This window comes from Coregonus lavaretus (genome assembly GCF_964263955.1).
Source record: "Coregonus lavaretus genome assembly, chromosome: 6".
NCBI classification, from domain to species: Eukaryota; Metazoa; Chordata; class Actinopteri; order Salmoniformes; family Salmonidae; genus Coregonus; species Coregonus lavaretus.
The window spans coordinates 53548734-53569594 of record NC_139993.1 but is presented as its reverse complement, the minus strand read 5'-3'; the positions used below and the strand labels follow the sequence as shown (position 1 = coordinate 53569594).

Here is a 20861-nt window from a genome sequence, read left to right as displayed (position 1 = left end):
TCTCTTTGACAATAAAGTTGAAACTTGAACACAATCTACACAAACAATGCATTACAGGTAATGCTTACAACTGTACATAGTTACACAAATAAGAAAGAACATGTGTGACATCGTACAAAATAACAAGAACATCCTTCTTCTAATGTAATGAGGTGAAAGGTGAGTTGGAGTGTTGGTATAAAGTCCTCCAGCAGGGGTCAGTGTGAGGCCAAGCCGTGCCCAAGGACGAAGGGCCGGGCGTGGGAAGAGCAGTGTGTGACGCCTGGGCGCCCCTTGAGGACCCAGAGGTCGTTAGGAAGGTTTGATCTGTGGTAATGACCCGTGGGCTACACAAACTAAACCAATACCCCCCCCACCCCCACCATCCAGCCTGTACTGTACCGGAGCACACTGAGCCCTCAGGGAGTGATTACACACACACACACGCATGCACACAAACACATCATAGAGCAGAATTATCTCAGTAAAGATGTAAAGATGGGTTGTCATGGGAAAGAAGTGGGAGAGAGAGAGAGGGGTGAAAGTGCAAGTCTGATCATCATGGAAGGTTAACACCAATTAAACTTTCAAACCACTCACCACACTTTCGCCTCACAGTACCCATGCTCTTCTAACAATCTTGTAACGTTGTGGCTCAGTTGGTAAGAGTGTGACGTGAACAACAAAGTTTGCACATTGAATTCGCGCAGAGATCACGTGAACATACTAAAAATGGATGCACTGTACTGTACGTCGCTTTACAAAGCTTCTGCTTTGTGGCATACTAAATGTACACATGTATCTCGATAGAGACAGAGAGAGTGTTAGGGAGCAGAGAGAGAGTAAAAGTGAGAGAAACAACTTTCTCAGTCCGTTAAGTTATTCCCTCATCTCCATACCTGGCACGTTATCAAAGCCTGCTCTCACATGTTCCGGATCTGCTGCTTTGCTCCACATACAGGAAGCACATACGTATACGCTGAGAGAAACCCTCCTCTTACTATTGATGCAGTTCAGCAGGCTAACTCAAAACAAGCAGTTACAGTTCGGACATTATCACTCGAGCATTGCGGCTCGGACGACGTTTGTTACTCTGTAGCGTGTGGACCAAAATAAAAAGGAACAGGTTGATGAGGACATCACCAGGAAGTGTATTTCAGACCGACAAGATTACTTCCTGTCTGACCTCTCTGTTGGAATAACCAGCCAGTGACATCACCACCAGACAAACTTGTTCAAACTGGTTCAAGACCTCGTAATTATAATCATGGGTTGAAACTTATTGAACTACTAAACAATTACTAAGAGGTTGTCCGACTCCGTCCACTCCACTTCTCCTGGTCAGCTGTGTCTGGTTGGACAGCTAGCCACTGTTTCTATAGTAAACAGCATTGGCTATATTCATTAATGTGATGTGTGTGTACTGTGCAGTGTGTGTCTGTCCATTTTCATGGACCAGTGTCTTTACTTGAAAGATATTCTCTGGTACTTTTGTATACTTTTTAGCCAGCAGTTCTGAAAGTAGCACCCATGAGCCAAAAGTGGTCCACGAAAATGGTGTACTACGTCATGTCAAAAGCCCAAATGGCGAGAGGCATTGGCTGAAACTCGAATTGCTAGGGGGCTGGCCCACATGGGGGTAAATGTAGGGAAAATGGTGCCGCACAGCTTCCAGAAAACAGTTGCTTTCAAACTAGGGATTTCATGGCTAACTAAGGTAAGAGAGTAACTCTGCTCATAGATTATGCATGTATGAACTACACATTGACACATCCGCCCAAATCCGGAGGTTTAATAAAACACTTACTAGTCGCCAAAGTACCGGAGAATGTCTTTAATGTGGCTAATAACATAAAGAGAAGAGGCGAACTGACTGGGTTGTATGGGTTGCAGCCTACCACTAGGCCCAGGAAAGTGACCCTGGACATGGAGGGTTTGCGGCTCAGTCAGAGGCTCTCCTCCCTGGCCACGAGTGGTCACTTGGCCCCTGGCGCCCCTGGCCCCTCTAAACCAAACAAACATCAGAGGGCCTAGAGCACAGACATACCAGAACTAAACTATACAAACTCAACTATACATTACATTACAGGCTGTTCTTTCTCTGCCAGGCGCGTGGGAGGTAGAGGCCACACCATACGCCTGCTATGACCATGTGTGGTGGGCTGCACTCTTTCTTTTCAACTATTTCCTTTCTTCTTTCCTTCTCCCTCCTTTAAACACAATGATGTTGTCTCCAGTGCGTTGTGCAGCGGTTAAAGCCAGTTGAGCCATTGCTGTGTTGGCATAACATTTCAAACACCTCCACATGGGGATCCTTTGTTTCTGTTTACAGACCTAAACCATGACTCAAAGACTAGAACCTGTGTGTTTATGTATGTATGTGTATGTATGTATGTGTGTGCGCGTGTGTGTAATGTGTGTATGTGTAGCACGCACGTGTGTGTGTGTATGTATGTTCCTACTTGTCTACGTCGATGCCCAATGGATTGCTGGGTCGTAGGGAGAGGGGAGAGATGCCTTTGTTGCGGTCGGTTCTCATGTCGTAATAGTTCATCTCATCCACCCACACAGCAGACTGGTCCAGGATACCTAGAGCACAGACACACACAGGAAACACATCATCACTGAGGGACAGCCCAGATCACACACTCAATAATAGTACCTGACAGAGCTACTATAGTTTGTACAGCAACACAGGACAAAACAGTATGAGTATCCATACTGTAGTTCCCCGCTACATCTGCTTGGTAATACTGAGGAAGATTGTCTGTACTTGCGCCACTGAGTAGTCGTTCTAGAGTTCCTCTGATGACTGACAGAGAGACTTGTATTAGAACTGGAGTGGTTGCTGAGAGCAGCAACACTATCATACCGATCTTCTCAGCCTTGAGCAGTTTGAAGGAGACGGTGGAGGTGCCGTGTCCTCCTGACTTGGTGCTGACGATGATCTCTCCCTTATCGTCTTTGGCCGGGCCCACATGACACACTATTTTACTGGCTGACATCCACTCAGCCGTCAGCAGGCAGTTGTGACCACAGATGGAGAGACCTGAGAGAGAGAGAGAGAGAGAGAGAGAGAGAGAGAGAGAGAGAGAGAGAGAGAGAGAGAAATATATAGGCACGCTTACAGCAACAGAACAAGTAATAACACAGAGACACACAGAGAAAATGCATGACACAATGACACAAACAGCAGTTTAATAAACCTGTCATTAGGGGTCAAAGTTCAGCCCAGGGTCCAGTCAGTCATGTGTAGCCCTGACAAGTCTGCCACAGTTTCATCATTCTCTCCACACTGAGAGTGCTGTCACTTCACTGCTAAGTGGCTCATTACATATCTATTTACTCTACTTCTACACTCTCTTTTATTTATCTTTCTATCTGACCCTTCTCATGGAGTAAAGAGAAGTTTAGAGAGAATAGAGAAATAAAGAGAGAGAGAGTGAGAAAGAGAGAGAGAAGAAAAAGTGAAACCACCTCTGATTTATCTGACCAAAGGGAACTGGACAGAGAGCTGCAGATGACTGTACTCAAACATCATAAAAGCCTGTGAGAGATTATCAACAAATAACCATTGAAACAAACTGTGAATAATAAAACAGTCATTAAATTAAAGCACATTTCCTGCCTTTGTTCTGTACTGGTTGTTTTGTTTGAATATACAGTATATGCACTAACACACACGTGTTGCTATCCAACATCTAATAGGCTAATTTCAGGCTCCAGGGACATTAGTGGTCAGAAATGCACTACATGACCAAAACTATGTGGACACCTGCACGTCAAACATCTCATTCCAAAATCATGGGCATTAATATGGAGTTGGTCCCCCCTGTGCTGCTATAACAGCCTCCACTCTTCTGGGAAGGCTTTCCACTAGATGTTGGAACATTGCTGTAGGACTTGATTTCATTCAGCCACAAGAGGTCGGGCACTGATGTTGGGCGATTAGGCCTGGCTTGCAGGCAGCGTTCCAATTCATCCCAAAGGTGTTTGATGGGGTTGAGGTCAGGGCTCTGTGCAGGCCAGTCAAGTTCTTCCACACCGATTTCGACAAACCATTTCTGTATGGACCTCGCTTTGTGCACGGGGGCATTGTCATGCTGAAACAGGAAAAGGCATTCCACAAACTGTTGCCACAAAGTTGGAAGCACAGAATCGTCTAGAATGTCATTGTATGCTGTAGCGTTAAGATTTCCCTTCACTGGAACTAAGCGGCCTAGCCCGAACCATGAAGAACAGCCCCAGACCATTATTCCTCCTCCACCAAACTTTACAGTTGGCCCTATGCATTGGGTCAGGTAGCGTTCTCCTGGCATCTGCCAAACCCAGATTAGTCCGTCGAACTGCCAGATGGTGAAGCGTGATTCATCACTCCAGAGAACGCGTTTCCACTGCTCCAGCGTCCAATGGCAGCAAGCTTTACAGCACTCCAGCCGACGCTTGGCATTGCGCATGGTGATCTTAGGCTTGTGTGCAGCTGCTCATCCATCGAAATCCATTTAATGAATCTCCCGACGAACAGTTACTGTGCTGACGTTGCTTCCAGAGGCGGTTTGGAACAGACGATTTGTAAGCGCTTCAGCGGTGGTCCCATTCTGTGAGCTTGTGTGGCCTACCACTTCGCTGCTGAGCCGTTGTTGCTCCTAGACATTTCCACTTCACAATAACAGCACTTACAATTCACATACCTTTGTATATATAGTGTCGATATAAATCATTGGCCAGGGCTCAGCCTGCCAAGTGCACAGTCGTGTGTGAGGCCATGTTTTGGGGCTTTCTGCCGCACTCAGTTCATGTGTTTTGGTTTTCATTTGTGGGTGGCTTAATTCTAATTTATTAAAATAATACTGAAATTCTAGGGAAATGAGTGGTGGCATTTTGACAACGCAAAAAAATCTGGGCATTTACATCAAAATAAATGCTGACTATCCACAGAGTTTAATTCTAAGCAACGGATGTTCCACAATAAGGCATTTTGAAATAGCAGCTAAAAGAATTGTGGAAGTACAGTTTATTTTCTTTACACTAGCACAACTTAATTTGCCAAATATGACAAATGTCAAACAAAAAATATATATATTTAAAACAAAACAAATTATTGTAATTCTGTAAAAACAATTAACCCATAATTCTAAAACATCTAATAATTTTGGTAAATTACATTTTGATCAAATTTAATAAAAACAGGACATGCAGTATTTAGTTAGAGTATCAAATTGATCATTTTTTGTGGTAACAAATATGTTAAATTGTCTCCCTTTTAACAACAAATCATAATAATTGATAGCCCTACATATTGACTACCATATTAATAAAAGATTCCCGTCATTGCTATAATACTCTAACCAAATATCCTGATATCCTTGACAATAATACAGCTGAAATTCGATTTTTTTTAAACAATTTTGTAGCAAACGTGTCCAGTAATTAGAACTTCTAACAATATTTAAATTCAACATTTTGACAAATTCATCTTTACCACAAAGGTTAGAAAATGCTCTTTTAGGCCTAAATTCAATTAACAAATACCAAAAACCTGCAATAACATATTGTTCAGACATCGTATGATTTGTTTCAGCATTTAAATCACAGATTTTAAATGTAGACCTAAAACCTTTATACACAGTCTTATTTTTAAACAAAATCAATATGGGTTAAAATTAATTATCTTGGCCGGGTATATAAAATTGTGAATTAGGCAGAGGTTTCACTCAGTTGAAAGAAACGAAAAGTAATTGAACATTAAAAATGTGTTTTCCCCTTCATAAAGTCATGAAAACCTTTCATTTGATAAACAGCAACAAACACTCTGTGTAATGTAAGCAGAGCCTGACCACGGCTGACTAAGGTCCAGTGTGTTCTGTGGTAGACTGTAGGCTAGCCAGGCTCTGGGTAAATTAATAAAAGTCACTCAGTCTGACTCTGACGAAGGGTCATAACGGCATGAACCCTACCTCACAGACTGGGAAGAGCCTTAGACTAACAGACTAACACTCTGTCTAACACACTCTCTCTCATACACAACACACACAAACAATTATCGTCAATGCCAGTGAAAACACTTACATACCAAACAGAATAACTTTATGCATCAAAAACAACCGCAGTAATTAATGACATTACAGAAAGGTGGGCAATCTATTTTTTTTTTTTATATGGAAGTGATATGCCTGTCGGAAGTCAAATGCAAATAACAGTGTATGTGTGTGTGTGTGTGTGTGTGTGTGTACGTTTGTGCTTGCATGTGTATGTGTGTGTCATACTCGTACCAACGAGGTCTGCGGGGCCAGTGCCCAGGTTCTCTCCTCGGATGGTGACCTTGGTCCATGAGGTGCCCTCGTTGGGTGAGATGCCCGTCACCAGGGGGGGCTGGTGGGCACGAGACATGGTGGTGGTCACGTGTGTGCAGGAACACGGAGAAAGTCAGTCAGCAACCTGTGAACACAGCAGGGGAGAGGGGAAAGACAGAAGGACACGTAACACAGATATTAGTCTAATACAGAAACACACCTGTAATGTATACAGCACAGCTATAGGCTAATGTGTTATTACTTATAAGCATGTATGAACCTTTATAATGTTTTATTATGCAGAATATCTTAAAAGGCTTATATTTAAAAGAGTTTGAAAGAGAAGGCTACAACGTCTACAATCATAGGAGGACATGAGGGTGCTGGTAGGAGCTCTGACCAGACTGAGAGAGAGAGAGAGAGAAAGAGGGAGAGGAAAGGAAAGGAGGAATGTAAACCTCAGAGAGTAGGATAAATAAACCTGCTCTCCCTCATCGATTCCACATAGCCTAACCTACACAACGTGTGTTTGTGTAGGAGACCGAAAAGCGGGTGCAAGTATGTGTGTTTGTGTGTGTGTGTGTGTGTGTGTGTGTGTGTAGGCTATGTAGCAGCAGTAGAGGCTACTCAAAGGAGGAAGGGGAGGACCATCCTCCTCAGTGAATTTCAGCAAAATTTCCATTGTGAAACATTAAAAAAAGTTATCCTTTTTAGATAAAACTATACTGAACAAAAATATAAAACGCAACATGCAACAACTTCAATGATTTTACAGAGTTACAGTTCATCTAAGGAAATCAGTCAATTGAAATATATTCATTAGGCCCTAATCTATGGATTTCACGACTGTGCAAGAACGCAGCCATGGGTGGGCCTGGGAGGACATAGGTCCACCCACTTGGGAGCCAGGCCCACCCACTGGGGAGCCAGGCCCAGCCAATCAGAATTAGTTTTTCCCAACAAAAGGGCTTTATTACAGACATAAATACTCCACAGTTTAATCAGCTGTCTGGGTTGCTGGTCTCAGACGATCCCGCAGGTGAAGAAGCCTGATGTGGAGGTCCTGGGCTGGCGTAGTTATACGTGGTATGCGGTTGTGAAGCCGGTTGGACGTACTGCCAAATCCTCTAAAACGATGTTGGAAGCGGCTTATGGTATTGAAATTAACATTCAATTATCTGGCAACAGCTCTGGTGAACATTCCTGCAGTCAGCAAGCAAATTGCACGCTCCCTCAAAACTTGAGACATCTGTGGCATTGTGTTGTGTGACAAAGCTGCACATTTTATAGTGACCTGTTATATTTGTTATTGTCCCCAGCACAAGGTGCACCTGTGTAATGATCATGCTGTTTAATCAGCTTCTTGATATACCACACCTGTCAGGTAGATGGATTATCTTGGCAAAGGAGAAATGTTCATAACAGGGATGTGAACAAATTTGTGAACTAAATTTGAGAGAAATACGCTTTTTGTGCGTATGGAAAAATTCTGGGATCTTTTAATTCAGTTTATGAAACATTGGACCAACCCTTTACATGTTGCATTTATATTTTTGTTCAGTATATATTCACATCACCAAATAATTGATTAAAACACAATGTTTTGCAATGAAGGTCTACAGTAGCCTCAACAGCACTCTGTAGAGTACTACCATTGTGTAGCCTGAGGACAGATAGAGGAGGACGGAAACTGAGTACATTGACTTCAATACAAAACCTAGGAGGCTCATGGTTCTCACCCCCTTACACAGTAATTATGACAACTTCCGGAGGATGTCCTCCAACCTATCAGAGCTCTTGCAGCATGAACTGACATGTTGTCCACCCAATCAAAGGATCAGAGAATGAATCTAGTACTGAAAGCATAAGCTACAGCTAGCTAGTAGTGCAGTGCATAAAATGTGGTGAGTAGTTGACTCAAAGAGAGAGAAAGACAATAGTTGAACAGTTTTGAACAAATTAATTTCTTCAAAAATGAAGAAGCGAGGGAGCTAGCTATATTTCGTTGTATTTTTCTCACTTTCACTTACTTAGCTAGCAAATGCAGCTAGCTAGTTTAGCCTACTCAAACACCCGGCTCAAACAGAGAGGGATGCTAGCTGGCTGCTAGCTATGTTAGCTAGCTGGCTATTGTTATCCAACAAGTCAAGGTAAGCTTTTGGTTTTATTTTATTGATTGCCACCGGTGCCCACTGGTGTAACTGATAAACATAGTTAAGCATTTTACTGTTCTGCAATTCACAGTGCATAGGGGAAAGTGGGGCTAAATTGAACAATGACTTAAAAAACGGTGATGAGACAGACATTATTTTTTGTTGATCAAGAGTAGTGGCAACCAGAGAAAGTGGGGTAAAAACTTGTGACATGAAGTGGTTTCTGTGAGAAGTACAGGCAGGGTGTTACCCCGGGTGGCGAGTTACCCCAAGTTACCCTAATAGGTAGGCCTACATCATAATCACTGTGCTAATGCAAGTTTTTTGGGCCAACAAATTCATCAATAGGATAATAACTAGTTAAAAGATCACATTTGGGATCTGGCTAATGACATTCCTAATATAGCCCAATTGGGTCAATGCTTCAGCCTATTTATTTGCACTTTGCTGCATCAGTTGGGCTACAGGTGATAATGTTTCTTGCTAATAGCTTACCTGTTAATATGGACCATGCATAGGCTACATACATGGCCCAATATGTTAAAATCATTTTAACAAATCATTTTACCAATGTGTTATTGGGCTCATTTCTGGAGGTGGAAATTATATTTGAGATGGTGTCAGCATACTTTTATTTTCAGTCAATTTGGAGTAGAATGTCCTTTTTAAAAAAGTCACCAGAACTGAGCTTCTCAATCTCCCGCCCCCCCCCTCAACCCCCCTCTGTGACCTTTTTCCCCCACTGCTACAAATGTTTCCAGAGAAAACACTGTCACACACAGAACAAACAGCAATCACCTGTGTAGAGATGATATGCCAGTGTGGAAGAGGAAACAGCTAAAAGCTGGGTACATTTTTTACATAAAATGTGAAACTGTTTAGAATATTAAAAAATTAAAAAGGAGGAAAATAGATGTGTTACTAACGGATTTGAGGAGATCTAAAAAGCCTGTAGAACGAGGGGTGTCCAATACATTTTTCATCACAGATGTGTGTTAATAAATAGCTGCCAGGTCTGGTTGAGGTTGAACAACCGTGCCTCTCTGTAACCACTTTGCTTTCTAATACTAAAGCCAAAACACGTTCTCTACAAACAAGGCAGGAGCTCACACGGAACAAGGGAACCAATCACCATGCAGCAAATCTGTGGCAACATCATCAACATCTCAGAGTGTACATTTACCTACACTTGTTGAATATTTGTTGATAAACTGAACAAGTTTAATAAGGCTAAGTTTACAAAAGATACAACATGTAAAATGATTCAGCACATTCACAAAAGCACACATCTAACCAGTCCATAACAGCACCTAGCTAGCTACACACACAGAATGATAGAACAGCAATTCTACTAGGCTATAATCTGAGTTCACACACACACACACACACACACAATGACATCTTAAAGAGATGGGGGTCTGATAGCTCAAAGGGGATGTAGGCCCAACTCATGCAGCCTAACCTAACCTCCGCTGCAGTGTGCTAGTCAGAGGAAATCTAGGGGCAGGGGATCTGACACGGAGAAGATAAGAGGCTAACAGGCCTTAAACAAGCCCCTCGTCTGTCGTTCATCAAGCCCATATGTTTAGAAGGGGAGTTTGAGTGGAGGGGGCAGTGGGGAATATAGGGGTTAGTCTGTCTTCTTCTTCTACAACTGTTGTGTTTCCTCAACAGGAGTGTTTCTATCCCCATCTTGGGTACACACACACACACAGGCTGGGCAGATTGACAGCTCTGCTCAGTTGCGTGCGAGGGGACCCGAGCTGGCGCTGTGTGGTCTGTGTGTATGTGAGAGAGTATGTGGAGGGATCTGTGCTGCGGAGCAGAGCGGAGGGGTCTGGGCAGCGTGTGTGTGTGTGTGTGTGTGTGTGTGTGTGTGTGTGTGTGTGTGTGTGTGTGTGTGTGTGTGTGTTTGTGTGTGTGTGTGTGGTCCGGGTGTGTGGTCTCTGGCTCGGGCCTGAGGAGAGCCTGCTGACGGCTGGGATGAGAAAAGAGCGCTGTGTTTACTTTACTCTGGGGGCCATGCATGGACACGGGAACACTGCCCAGACCCCTCCGCTCTGTAACACACACACACACACAGACAGAGAAAGGAGGCGCTTGCACAAGCCACATGTCACAAGCTAGTGGAACAACCCTGTCAGTGACAATTAAGGCATAGACGTTACATTTTGAATAAACCTTTTATGTAGGACTACGTCTATTATATTGACCAAGCTCTTAGATATATGACAGGAGCAGAAACAAAACTAAGCTGTATCAAAAGGAACTCCAGAATTAGAGAAAGGAATGCCTATTCAGGTTTCCCTAGGTTATTGTTTATTGCCATGAGTCATACTGTAACTGAAAAAAGGGGAAAAAACAGGTAAGCTAAGCAACAGTATTTGCATGACTGCACTGCAGACTGTTTTACAGCAGTGTGTTTGTTTATTAGTTCTACAAAAATCCTCTAGGTGGCACTAAAGGACCCTCTTTTGACAGCCTACAATGAATCACCTCAAAACCAAAGGTAGGCTAGAGACATTTACATTTTACATTTTAGTCATTTAGCAGACTCTCTTATCCAGAGCGACTTACAGTTAGTGAGTGCATACATTTTCATACTGGCCCCCCGTGGGAATCGAACCCACAACCCTGGCATTGCAAACGCCATGCCCTACCAACTGAGCTACACGGGACACTGCACACAGTACAGTAATAACAGTTAAAGTCATATAAAAGGCAGTTAAGGCCCGCTTTCTCCTGTTCTCTCTGCCTGTTTCTTCTTACCATTCTTGTTGTTTATCCTGTGTTTATACAACGGGTGGTTCTAATCCTGGACGCTGATTCGTTAAAACCACATTCCAACCGGTGTCTATTCCACAAGGTACCACTGGCTAAAGCTATGACGTTGAAATGCCTATTGACTCGGTTCCATTTCACTGCCCAGCCAGACAATTTATAAACTTGATCTCCACTGTAAAAAGCATTTAGAAATTATCTCCCATTTCTTTTAGACTAGCAATTGGTTTTCAATAGTGGAGATTTGTATAAACCTTGCAGTCTGTCTCTCTGACATTTGCAACATTGTTTCAGTATTGAAATTCGATCAACAGCTGTCCCATAGTAATGAATGTGTCAGGAGTCGGGATGAGACACACAGGCAGGCAGATTTTCTCAGCCAGTCGAAATCATGAATCAGCATAATTTTATGGTATGTAAAAAGAAATGTCAATAGATATACAAAGACATTTCAATAGAAAACAGGTGAAACGAAACAAAGCGCAGCTAGTTTGCAGTCTTTCCAGCTTCAGTTTGAATTGACTGTGTTAGCTGTGTTGGTGTTGTGTTAGCTGTGTTGTTGGCTAGCTCCTCTGAACAACAGTGTCCTGACGAGAGAGCACATTTTCTATGCCAGGTGAACTCGTGCATCATTAGCTCATTCTTATGGATGTGCCCAAATAAATGTCACTAGAAAACAGCTTAATAATAACAAATACAAATTCAGCTACTTTGCTGTTATTCGGGCTGCACGGTTTGACATGACTGTAAGTTAGCCATAGTTGGGCTAGCTAGTAAGCAAGGGATAAGAACGTTGCCAGCCAGTATGGCAATGGAACATTTAGAACGAACGACTGGGTCCGGTCCAACGACTTAACGACTGGGTCGCGTCTCTGGTAAATGAACCGATAGAACGAATGAGCCGGCTTGGGTAGCAACCTTAGATTTGTGCCGGGACTATATCTTGTGGAAGGATGAAATAGTATGAATAAATTCATCAAAATAAAGTTAACGAAAATATGTTAATCATTATTTGAATATGTTGGTAAAACAACCGTAATGTGGTCAATGAGTAGGACGATGTTTGATAATGAAGTGATAATCAACACCCGTGCCAATATCCTCCAAACACTGGCTTCTCAAGCATTATCACTTAATTATCAAACATCTTCCTACTCATTGGCCACATTACGGATGCTGAAGCATTCTCTCTCTATACATTTACATTTAAGTCATTTAGCAGACGCTCTAATCCACATAGAAAGATTTTTCACCTAGTCGGCTCAGGGATTCAAACCAGCATCCTTTCAGTTACTGGCCCAATACTCTTAACCGCTAGGCTACCTGCTGCCCTAGGCAACATCTCCCAGTCTACGTCTTGCTCCCTCAGTGCTTATGTTCTAATTGGGCTAAAAAGGCAGGTTTGTTTTACTTGGAGAGGGACTTATAAACAGAGTGACTGCCCCTCCTCTATTTGGTAGCTCTGTCACACTAGAGCCTACTAGGTCGTGATAAGCAACAGAAACAGAGCTAACAAGCCCAGGGAGAAAGGAGCTCTCTGGTTAGGGAAGAGTGCATGTAGCCCAAGTTGCGTGGCACCATATTCCTAATATAGTGCACTACTATTGACCAGAGCCCTATGGTAGTGCACTAGCCTATAGGGAGTAGGGTGCAATTTGTGACACAGCCAGCCGTAGAATGGGCTGAATATGAGTTATGGCTTTTTTCATAGGAAGTATTTATACTGTATATTTATACTGTATATTTAAGAACATATGAAAACCATATAGGCCTATGCCCTAGGACATTTGCACACTTCAAATAATATACCCCACACACGATGCCAGGACATTGTTCTGTTTTAGAAAGAGGCATATGGAAGCTAAGGAGAGCAAATAAGAGTATTGTGATAGATATGTACATTTGAATATATATTTAACACAGCCTAGGATGCGTGCCCTAACAAACCCACCCACAAGCCAGCATTTAAGCACACACAGCACGTGTTGATCATCAGTCTGTCATATTGGCCCCCCTCTGAGAGCTTGTCTGGGTTTTAGGGGTATGGCTGATTTTCCCCTGCTGTTTGGGTTAATGAACTGGATAGGAGGAAGGGTTCTGGGGAGAGCAAGGGGCCGAGAAGGGGGTAGCAGCGGCTTGACAGGGGGGTGACTTCACTTACTGCTCCCAAACGTAGGCCTTAAGTGGTTTATTTAAGTCATTTATTCCTAAACTTTCTTACTACTTCCAACATGAGTCCCTTCCATCCCTCCCTACTGCTACAGAAGGACGGAGTCACTGTGAGAAGGACCTGGGGGGTAGAGGGGGGTTACAGAGGGTGGAGGGGGTGGTCAGAGAGGTGTCCCCTTGGCTGTCAGGGGGATATCCCTACTGGAGACAGCAATGGGCTGAGTTTACAAACTGAGCTTGTACACACAACAGGCCTGCCTATTCTGAATTTGACATATAGTGTGTAGTGTAGTGGTCCACTTCGCTCTGGTCTGAGCTCTATGTACTATACTGTTTCTCGTATCCCCATATAGGAGTGATTGACAGGTGATAGGGGGTTAGGTGTGTGTTCTGTGTGATGGTCTGGGCTAGGGGCACAAAGGGACCCTTTCAGACATCTCCGTCTGCCCCCCACACCGCCATGCCTGCCTCTCCGTCTGCCCCCCCACACCGCCATGCCTGCCTCTCCGTCTGCCCCCCACACCGCCATGCCTGCCTCTCCGTCTGACCCCGACACCGCCATGCCTGCCTCCCCATCAGCGCTGCTACCACTAAGCCTCCCCAGTACCCCATGCTAACACTCTCCTCAGCCCCCCAACATTACACAAACACCAGATTCCATCAAAGATCCCCTCAGTCTGAATGCACAGAGCTGGCCAAACATCATGGCCCTGGTATAACTGGCTCTGATCTCTGATCGGACAGGCCAGCGATTTAAGAAACCATTCCTCACTCAAAACTCACACCAGAACTACAGATTGCTTTGAACTGGCCCTCAGTGGCAGACTGGCAGGGGAGAGAGAGAACACTGCCAAGTATTTCACAGACAGCACCAGTTAGGCTACACTCTCTCTGATGTGTGCATTAAAGGAAAAGTAATGGGATCAAATAAGGTTCAGAAGACTGACAACAAGGCTAATACATAGGCTAGTTTTATTTTGAATCAAACATTACATTTGATGAGGCACGAATCCATTACAAATAGACAAATTCAAATCAGCACTATTGTGTAAAACAAACAACCAAATAATCTGACTCGTAATATGTTGTCATTGCAGTGCCATTTATGTTTTTGGGCAGACAGACATTTCTTGTTGTCGAATCTGTTGCCAGTCAAGCCTTCCACAATGAGTCAGCACTTCTCAGCCAAACCCAACACAGGACAGTAAGAGGTTCCAGGAGAGGACTAGACCAGAGCCATCAGGGATCTGGCGTCTGGGTTTGGCTCTCTCCATCCCCTCGGTCTCCTCTCCGGTTTGTTATCCTTTGGCTGGCTCTCTGTCTGTTTGTTGGTCTGAAATTATATTTTTAAGATCTAACTTAAGCATAGGCACCAATTTCTCCTCTCAGAATCCTGGATAAATAAACAGAACAGTGAAATGTGGGCGTATGAATGCAGGCTGATGTTTGTAGAGGATTTAAGATGTGGAGACAGAAAGCTACAGAATGAGATGCCACGGGGAGACAGGGTTTAAACCTTGGTAATGCCTTGTCACAAGTACAGTAACTTTGTTTACATACAAAAACATGGATCATCATGATGAGCGTGAGAACTGGGAACTAGTGCTAATTCTCATTTTTTTCTCACAGAAAACCACAGACTAGACCTATTAAACTGTACAATACCAAAACAGCTCCTTTAGCATAAATTGCAAACAAACAGTGAATTGAGTGGTTCCTTCTGCTAGTGTATTATGTTATTACAGGGTTGTTACAGGGTTGTACCATGGCATTGTTGAATAGTGTTTCTTATTGGCTTGAACGGCATTCTAGAGCGTGCATTATTTCACTATAATGCACAGTATATCGGCTATAGTCAACGGCTATAGTTAATTCTTACATGTTTTGTTTGAGCTGCTTTTGAAAGCAAAAGTCGAATTGAAAACATTATTGGTATTGTTGAATTAGATTTTTATAATAGCAAGCTAGGACTGATGGTTTGGTTAGCTAAACTAGCAAGTATGTTTGTTTAGTTACCATGACAACTACTGTAGCTATAGTAAACTTGCTAGCTACTTCAGTGGATGTTGAACACCTTTCTACTGGCAAATGAACACATTCTAGTGGCAAATGTGTTAAATTATAGCCATGGTATAAAAGGGATAATCAACTCAGGGCTCTATGCGTTCTCTGGAAAATAATGCAACTCCGTGATAGGTGAGTTCCACTCCGCTAGCGCATCGTGGAATACACCTTTCAAGTCGTTCATTCATTTCCATAGAATGCATAGCCCTCATTGATGATCCCTTACTTATTACTGTGTTATTACTGTATTATTACTGTGTTATTACAGGGTTATTACTGTTTTATCACCCCTCCCTCCCCAGCTCCCCAGCTCCCCTCTCCCAGATTCCAGTGTGGTCTGTCCTGGACTACCCTGTGGTCTGACTGGGTCAGGGAACTGACCCAAGGACTGTGAAAACCAATGGCCCACAAACAAGCCTGTCAGCAGGGGGAACTGGGAGAGGAGAAAGAGGGGCTACCAGCCAGGTGGGGGAGAGGGGTGAGAAAAGGAATGACAGAGGTGAGACAGAAGTGCCACTCTCCAAAAACAGAACCCTTCACTCACAATCACCGTAACTATTCAAGGAGCCTGTCTATGAGAGGGGCCGGCCAACAGGTGGGGGAGAGTGGAGAGAGAGGAGGGACGACAGGGGTGAGAGAGAAGTGCCACTCCAAAAACATTGCCCCGCATCAACCCTCCCACCCCTGCTGTAACCGCTCTGCTTCAACCAACCCTGGCTTAACCCTAAAGCAGCAACCACTGCTGAGAAAGTGCCACAAAAATATAACCCGCTGTCGAGCATTCCACCAAAACAAACAAGCAGGGGCCGGCCAGCCCACCCAACATTTCCAATTATCGCCCCGTGAGGGGGCAGGAAATGGCCCTGTGTCCTCCCCAGGGAGGAGGGTGGTAGTCAAGGGTGAGGGGTGAGGTACGGGGGTCCTAAAGGCTTCAACCACAGAGAGACAGAGACAGCTTTGCTCTGATTTCCTGTGACATGCTATGTGTCAATCCCAGAATGATACACACACACACAGTGTGAAAAGTTGTAGAAAATGTTCAGTAAGAAAGGTTTTATATTTTGGGGGAATTTCAAAAAATCGTTCAAAATAATAAAGTAATTGATAGGCCTGCACACCCACCCACACAACATGCACACAAAACGCAAGAATTCAGATCCTTTAATAAAGCAGCGTGGGGAAACACAGGACTACCATACCTATATTACTGTTAGTCTTCATTTTCCAGTTGTTGTTAAACATACTGTATTCCTAGGTGTGATAACAGGACATGGCTTGTGATACCTTAAGCTGTAGAGCAGCAAGGGAAAGAGCTGCCTGTGCAGTCTCACTCTCTCTCCCAAATGCTCCAGCTGAAACAGCACACAGTGTGCAGTACGCGAGGACACACACACACACACACACACACACACACACACAGCAACAAGGGTCTGTGCTCTGACCTTTCATTTCTGAGAGTAACACAGCAGGGGTAATGTGCCTCTACCAATAAGAAGACCCCCTCAACACTGATCCAACATTAAAAATTAGGGGCTCTGATACATTAAGGCAGCTGCTTGCCTATCCGCCACACTTAGTCCTACATCATTTTGATGATATCTAAGCTTAAAATCTTACAAAAAAAAAAGCTTACAAGTAGCTTACATAAATGTAGGCTATTGCAAAGTCTCATTTAGATCAGAAGTCTGATGAAGCAGTTAAAATTGGATCCAAGGAGACTAAAGATAGCCTAGCGCTAACATAACAATGATCTGTATACTACAGTTCCAAAACACTGACCTTCTAGCTACCAATTATGGATGATTGAGAACACAACAATATGCTACTGTATCAGTGCAGCAGGATCATCTACCAAATGTCAATCACAAAAATCATGACAATCAGGGTTGGCGACTGTGCAGAGGCCGGGACAGTGCCTCAGGGCAGGCGAATCACGTCAGGCTCTATCTGATGGGGCGTAATCATGCAGTAACTGGCCATAATGAAAGACAAACAGCCCTACAGTGTGGGCTCAGCCTAACTACGCTCTGTTGCAAGCAAACATTTTCATAATGTTAATTTCACATTCTCAACATTCTTCTATTGTTGTCACTGCCATGAATGGTAAATCATACAAGTAAGGTTGGAGGCTTGGGGAACACACACACACACACAGGCACGTGCACACACACACACACACAGTAACACTTCAGCTACACTACAAGCGTTGCCATCAATGTGACGTTCTATCTGTTACACAGAAACTCACCGAAATCAACTTTATTTCTCATTATTTCAACAGGCGTCAGCCATCGAGAATTGAACCTTGGCGTGACGCAACACAAGCAGTATAGCAGCTGTCATTGATTTCAAAAGAAGCATTCCCTCAATGGCTGATGGCAATGTCGGGCTCTTGATGGCTGCAGTGTAGCAGGGCTGTTAAACTGAGAAAGGGGGCATTAGCAGTTTACTAAGGATACAGCAGTGATCGGTATTGAGGCCAGTCAGGGTACCCATCAATAAAACAAAACAACAAGGGTAAATGGCTATTGGTTTGACAAGCCACTGTTTCCATTCTAATCTGCAGAGGCAAATTTGCATTTATAGCCCAAACAGTGTATTTCATGAGATTAGCATTACATAGGCCTTTGCCTAAACATCAGCCTGTTACCATGGTTACCCCATGGTAATTCAGACTGAAGAAGTCGCCCTAAAAAATAGTCTCTACAAGCCAGAATGTTGAATACAATTATATGTACACTTACTTTACCTGTTGTCTGTGCTGTTGGTCCTTTTGACGGTAGGAAGTGGAGATAAAATATCCACAGGAAAGTATTGCTTACCTGAGTCTTTGCAGTGCCGGTAGGTTCTTGCAATTCTATACACTCTCGGATTCAAAAAGAGGGTAGCTACATAGGCCTAGGCTACAGTAGTACCCCTGTAAGCCAAGGAATGCTGTAAGCAAGACCACTGAGTTTTTAATTCTCTTTTTGGCAAGACCCTCCCAGGTAGGCAGGTAGATGGGTCAATGACCCCTTGAATGCGAAACCTGGTGCGTATTCATTACGCCGACTCTGTCGCAAAATGTTTCGAGAAGCAGACGAAACAGGGAGGGTCATACTTCAATTTGTCGAATAGAAATGATCGTTTTACTTGTAAAACGACTAATGATTACATCCCTGTGAGTATGTCAACAGTCAAAGGTGAGCAAGGTTTTCTTTCTTTTTTTGACAGGTCAGCTGACACAGAGCTAGTAGTTAGCTAGGGCAACTAACGTTAATAGCTAAACATTTCTCAAGTTCGTTCGCTGCCAGCCAAAATAAATACCTAGACTCTTAACAACCATCAGACAAACATACATAGTAACATGAGACCGTCTTGCGATTTGAAGACTACATTCGAAGCTGGACACTGTTAGCTAGCTAACTATCGAGTTGTCTAGCTAACGTTAGCTGGAACTGAAACACTCTTCTGAACTGTCTGCGAAGTGAGACTAACTAAGACCATGACTCGAATGGTAAAATAAATATTTAATATTTATGTCAAATAAATAGATAACATAGGGTAACTTACAATTCAGAACAGTTGAAAGAAAAACTCCAGCTAACCTTTTCCGAAATCAACTTCCAGGTTGCCACTTCCTGCAACGACCAGTCGGTGATGATGTCATCACGCACTCTACTTTGCAGAGCATCAGCTCACAATAGCTGAGTTGAGTGAGTAAAATGTTGTATGGTGTTAATATTTCCTCAAAACACTATAGGTAAAATGCATTTGTACTACTGTATATATATCTGATTATAAAAGAACATGAAAATAATATAAACATGTTTGTTTGTGGACTGTCAACCTCTCCTTCTTGCCACTAACAGCAGTGCTGGCCTGGGCCCAGTTCACACACACAGCCTACTTTATTTGACCAAATAATTATATAACTAGGAATATCTTTGAACCATTCCGTATTCATCTCTCCCATGTTTTATTTTGATCATACTGTAGGCATAGGAATTGCCCTTGATCATGACTCTCATTTCCATTACATTACACATAAGAGTCATTGGACAAAGGTGTCTTCTGTAAGGGGGGTTTTGTTAAGAGCCGCGACGCTCGGTCTGAACATTAAAACGCATCGCTTGCGGTACGGTTTTGGAAGCATAAGGACCTTATCTTCCATATTGGTTAGAAATAATTTTCCAAAAAAAAAGGTTAAATTGATACACACTTTCTTTATAGTGTTAGTGTTCCCACCCGGCCATATTTCCATGTTACAGCGCTTGTTTACTGAAAACAGACGGACAACAGAGTGGACTACCTTTGCTAATTAGCTATCTGCGGAAGACAGACGTCACAAATATATGTTGTCACTGAAAAATACAGTCTGCTGCAACTGTGTTACAACTGGTTAAAACAGTAAGTGTGTATTTTGCATTGATGTGATATGAAAGTAGAGGGATTTATCTTTCTAAAACCATACCGCAATTAAGAATCATTCACGTTTAGATGGAGTATTTGGCTGTTTTGGCTTCCAGATCCAATTCACCCTTCAAACAGAACATGTAAGGTCCTTGGACTCAGGAGTAACGTTAGGCTCCTTTAGTCCAATATTGGGCTAGCATAGACATAGGGCTTGTTCGACATCGCAGCCGAGAGTGCATGCGACTGCCGACTGACTGATCTACAAATCACCTTGCATCATAAATAACGACTCAAGGATTGCAATATTTACCTGGAGTTAACCCTGCAGATAGCTCTACTGGGTGATCTGAAAAGTCATAGTCAATCGATCAATAATATAATAGTACTTTTAGCAAAAATGTTTATTTTCAATTTACAATCTGTAGAAACAATGAGAATAGAAGGGTTCAGAACTGTTGTGAAACATCACAGTACAGTTGAAAAATATATGGCAAATAGAAATCCAATATGGATGGTGTTAAGAGATAGATGGGAGGTGTTGAATGGAGCTGAAGGGTGGGACTAATAACAACTAACAACAAACAATAACAAGATAACTAATAATGTAAGCATACTGTGTCCATAAAAAGTATATAGGTTGTAGGTTGGGAGCTTTTGTGAAAGAGCACAGTTAGAAAGATATGGCATATAGAAGCAAACCGGATGGACATCATGAAAATGATCGGAGAGGTTGAGTGTAGAGGAAGTTCAGGAGTAACAAACAAAATATAATTATTGTAAAATTGACTGTGTCCATAAAATGTATGTAGTATGTATAAGCTGGAAGTAGAGGCCTAAACATTGTTGTTTACTAGTTTACTCCAATTAGGGAAGGGGTGGTGGGGTTGGAAAGTAATAAAGGGAAATATATTTAAAAAATGTGTATATATATATATATATATATATATATATATATATATATATATATATATATATATATATATATATATATATATATATATATATATATATATATAATGTGTATATA

General features: G+C 42.8%; 1 protein-coding gene across 2 annotated transcripts in view; it reads right to left on the bottom strand.

Annotated features, from left to right (window-relative positions):
- The window catches only part of exoc2 (exocyst complex component 2), a 118757-nt gene extending 99686 nt beyond the window's left edge, over nt 1-19071 (bottom strand). The window contains exons 1-4 of one of the 2 annotated variants that reach the window (XM_084164422.1): nt 18992-19071; nt 6252-6417; nt 2852-3028; nt 2442-2568 (exon numbers count right to left, since the gene is read on the bottom strand). In XM_084164422.1, coding sequence (XP_084020548.1) covers nt 2442-2568; nt 2852-3028; nt 6252-6369 — 422 coding nt within the window. In that variant the 5' untranslated portion in view covers nt 6370-6417; nt 18992-19071. The remainder of the gene's footprint in view (nt 1-2441; nt 2569-2851; nt 3029-6251; nt 6418-18991) is intronic. The other variant, XM_084164423.1, reaches the window with a different exon arrangement.
- Between the last annotated feature and the right edge of the window lie 1790 nt (nt 19072-20861).